The sequence below is a fragment of the Phycodurus eques genome, chromosome 22, assembly GCF_024500275.1.
Source record: "Phycodurus eques isolate BA_2022a chromosome 22, UOR_Pequ_1.1, whole genome shotgun sequence".
Lineage (NCBI taxonomy): Eukaryota > Metazoa > Chordata > Actinopteri > Syngnathiformes > Syngnathidae > Phycodurus > Phycodurus eques.
In genome coordinates this window covers 57501-61742 of record NC_084546.1, presented here as the reverse complement: position 1 = coordinate 61742, position 4242 = coordinate 57501, and the positions used below count along the sequence as shown (strand labels likewise).

Genomic DNA, 4242 nt, shown 5'->3' with positions numbered 1-4242 from the left:
TCAGAACTTGAGCTTGTCTATTTTTCTAAAGTCTCCTTGTTCCTGTAGCTCAGCAACACACAAACAGGAAGTGTGTGTGTGTGTAAGGGAAGTCGCTATTTTGGGTGACTCCTTCCTGTATGGGTGTGGCTTGACAGCGACGTGACAGACGTGTTCGCGCGTGAGTGTGAAACTCCTGTTTGTGTGTGTGAGTGAGTAATTTATCCGATCAGCATATATACCCGAACTCCGTTCGTTTTCTCTCCTATCAGACTGAAAGTAGTGCATAACTTTCTCTCGTTGACAAATCGACCATATTTGAGAGTTGAGGCCAACTTCCGGTATAACTTATTATGAAACGATAAACCGGATGTAGGTGCGTGTCTTCCTGTCGTTGGTAGAGGAGGGAGCGGCTCGCGATCGAGCAACGTTCACGCAGAACGGGGGATAGGAGCAAGTAGACGGGGGTGAATGACGGTGAGGTTTTTTTTTTCTCTCGTCCTCGCTCGTTAATTTGAATGCTTTTCTCCGACGTGTCACCTTAGACACGACGCACCGCGACCACTTGTGACAGACAGCGGGGTTGGGCTCGGTGCGGGGGGTTGCGCGACAGGCCGAGGGGAGATGGGGCCGGTTTGCGGAAGTGAATCGTAATCGACGGACACACAGGCGGCGGAAAGATAAGACCGTTAGTCGTCCCCGTGCTTTTATTGAGATGATGGCGGCCCGCCCGTCGACTCCACACACACTGCGGGGCCTGCCCGGAGAGCTGGCCGGCATGAGCGCTCCTGTGGCAGCCACAGGAACTTCCGTCATATTATCGACGACTGTTTGTCTGTCTGTCTCTCTCTCGCTCTCTCTATGCTCTAGCTTAGCCTTGTGTTCTTTCTCTGTAACTCTTTCTTTCTGTCTCTCTCTCTCTCTCTCTCTCTCTCTCTCTCACCGCACGCGCACGTTTTATTAGTATTGACAGACCCCACCTAGTTGTGTCTGCGCGTACGCGAGGTGTTCAGGGTCCAACACTTGACTGCAATAAATGAGTTTGATGAGGCCTTCAGGGACTGTAAGACAAATGGCTTCTTTTAAAGGGGACATTTTAAGTTTAGCCTTTGTGTGTATTTGAACAGGTGAGGCGTTCAGGGTCCAAAAACTGATGAGGCCTTCAATGACTCTCGGACATTTTTTTATTTGAATTTTTTTTTAGGGGACATTATAGTGTAGTCTGTAGGGGAGACGTTCATGGTCCAACAACTTAACTGTTATGAGGCCTTCAGGGACTAGGACAAATGTATTAATTCAAAGATAACATTTTGACGAGTTTGTGTGCAAATGAGGAAGTTAGGGTCCAACAACTTGACCAGCTATATCAACAAGGTGACACCTTAAGGGACGATAACATATGTCAACGTTATCATTTAACGAGCATTGAAGTTGCGTCTTTATGTATGTTTGTGTATGTGGGGTGTTCAGAGTCTACAGCAACATATCTCCACTTGGATTTGTAGTTCAGTGGAAGCGACATTACCCATAGCTCCCGCCCCCCCCACCACCAACACTCCCGAACGTGGCTCAACTTGGTGAATACGCAATTTGAGAACTTATCTTCCTTCGTGAAACACACCATCATCCTCGTCTGTTGATACACACACACACACACACATCATCACCACCACAACAACCCTCAAAGACACATTGTGTGTGTGTTGTCATGTTGCATCTTGTTACAGCAAACGCTACAGCAGGCATGATTGGTATGCACACAAACACACACACATGGACTCACAGACACACGCTAACAGATGCACATGCACGCAGACATGCGCACATAAGCATGCATTTTCACATACACACGAGCGTGTACACAGATCTTTGCGCACACATGTACATAACTCACTCGCATGCACACATAAGTAGATATTTGCGCACACACACGCATACCTGATGCTATAGCAACAGTTGGATTCCACACTCGTGACATCACCAACTACGTGACCTGCTCATTAACATAATTGTGCGTGCGTGTGTGTGTAGACATTAGGTCAAGATGCGTGAATACAAGCTGGTGGTTTTAGGATCTGGTGGTGTTGGCAAGTCTGCGCTGGTAAGAAGCTTTGTCTCACACACACACACACACACACACACACACACACAGACAGACAGACAGACAGACAGACAGACAGACAGACAGAAAGAAAGAATAAAAATCTCCAAGCCAGACTTGTGTGTAGTTAGCCACAACATCACTTGTGTTTATGTAGCAAAACCTTTAGCCACACTTGGCCAGTCCTTGTCACTGGGAAGCCGATAAGGTTGAACAATGTGGGCCCAATTAAAACTATCTAGTCATCAGTTGGAGTTGGGCTGAACGATATGGAAGGTTTAGTGGATAGTCTTAATTTAGCATGCCATTTTTCGGGATGTAGTTTATCTTCAGAAAAAAACAAGAAATAAATTATTCTATAGTATGACCGACACAAGATTGGACATGGCCAACAAATGAACAACTCTTTCTTGTAGGCCAGACTCAAATGTTACGATGAATTGATATGATAAAATCTTTAGTTTACTATTGTAAAAAGAAAACCCTTTAGTCAAAGTAGAATATTGACTTATTGATTTAACATCATACCTTGTTAAAATGCTACACATTAACACACATTAACAATATTATTGCAATATTAGTCATTCGAACTGCTTTAAGTGTTACAGGACTCTGCATCTTTTGCACAATTGTCAAAAAAAAAAAAAAAAATGTACCGGGATTACCAGACAACTAGCAACGCTTTATTGGTCAGTGACTGTTATTTTTGTCAACGTCTTTATGTCTCAAAAGTGTTCTCTGTCAATTGACTGTCTGTTGTCGTACGAGAGCGGCTCCAACGACCGGAGACAAATTCCTTGTGTTTTTTTTTTTGGACATACTTGGCAAATAAAGATAATTCTGATTCTGATATTCAAAATCTCTGTGGTAAATATTAGTAGGCTAACTTCAGCTGTCAGATAATTGTAACAGATTTCAAAGCAGGACAAAGTGGTCTAAATTACATGGGGGGGGGGGGGGATCATGACTATGTTTGCCTTGGGCCCCAAATGACGAGCTAGTTACGCCCTGCTTCAAGCCAGTGCCACACCCAAAATGGGACTCGCGGCTTGTGCATTCATGAAGAAGGCAGCTAGCTAGCAGCGAGAACTAATGTGAATTGGAGGACACATTGGCCATCGACACCTCAAACGTATGTCACTGTAGTAAATATGCGCGCTTCAATTCTGCGGCATTGGGTCTCGTCTTCCCCGATGCGCCGCTCCCAGTGAGCCTGACTGCTTAGCTGGCAGCAGCTGGACAGCGGATTGAACCGTTTTACAAAGCGGGGGGGAAACTAAACCATTAACACCATCCACACACGGCAGAATGAGCGCCCTCACTGTAACTTTTATCAAGAAGGGCTTTTGAGTTTTGAGACACCAGCGTGGCGACCTTGGGAAATATTTAAGTAGCCATTGGCGAGATGGCAAATGGGCAGCGCGAACCCTGGGGATGGCGTGGCTACGTTATTTTCTGGCCACCTCCTGGCTCCGCCTATGTATAATTGACTAGAGTCTTATTAGCGTGGTCACTTATTAATGTTACAGTTGATTGGCTGCATTTCGATACACCGACATTGCGCAGGACCTTGCGCTGTGACTATTGCAAACACGTACGTTGCGATGACGATGCTCAAACGATCTATTGTACAGCCCTAACACACACACATACAGGCACATGTGCATCCAGACACATGCATAGAATAATCACATTAACATGTTTGAATTCAAATAGACAACACATTTACACTGTTGAAATACTTCCTTTGATCTGATTTTGTGTGTGTCTGTGTTTGTAGACGGTCCAGTTTGTTCAAGGAATCTTTGTGGAGAAGTATGACCCCACGATAGAAGATTCCTACAGGAAGGTGAGTCCATCGAGTCCGAGTGGACCATGTTCCACGCCTCCATTGCTGATGCGGCCGACCGGAGCTGTGGCCGTAAGGTGGTCGGTGCCTGTCGTGGCGGCGATCCCCGAACCCGTTGGTGGACACCAACGGTGAGGGATGCCGTCAAGCTGAAGAAGGAGTCCTATTGGGCCTTTTTGGCCTGTGGGACTCCTGAGGCAGCTGATGGGTACCGGGTGGCCAAGCGGAATGCAGCTCTGGTGGTCGCTGAAGCAAAAACTCTGGTATGGGAGGAGTTCGGTGAGGCCATGGAGAAAGACTTCCGGACGGCTTC

The 4242-nt window shown here is 46.3% G+C and overlaps 1 protein-coding gene across 5 annotated transcripts in view; it reads left to right on the top strand.

Moving 5' to 3' along the window:
- Positions 1 to 132: 132 nt before the first annotated feature.
- Positions 133 to 4242, top strand: part of LOC133397067 (ras-related protein Rap-1b-like) — an 11697-nt gene continuing 7587 nt past the window's right edge. Inside the window, exons 1-4 of one of the 5 annotated variants that reach the window (XM_061667524.1) lie at positions 186 to 456; positions 1450 to 1556; positions 2011 to 2080; positions 3861 to 3929. In XM_061667524.1, the coding sequence (XP_061523508.1) occupies positions 2024 to 2080; positions 3861 to 3929 (126 nt within the window). In that variant the 5' untranslated portion in view covers positions 186 to 456; positions 1450 to 1556; positions 2011 to 2023. The other 4 variants (XM_061667526.1, XM_061667523.1, XM_061667525.1 and 1 more) reach the window with 4 other exon arrangements.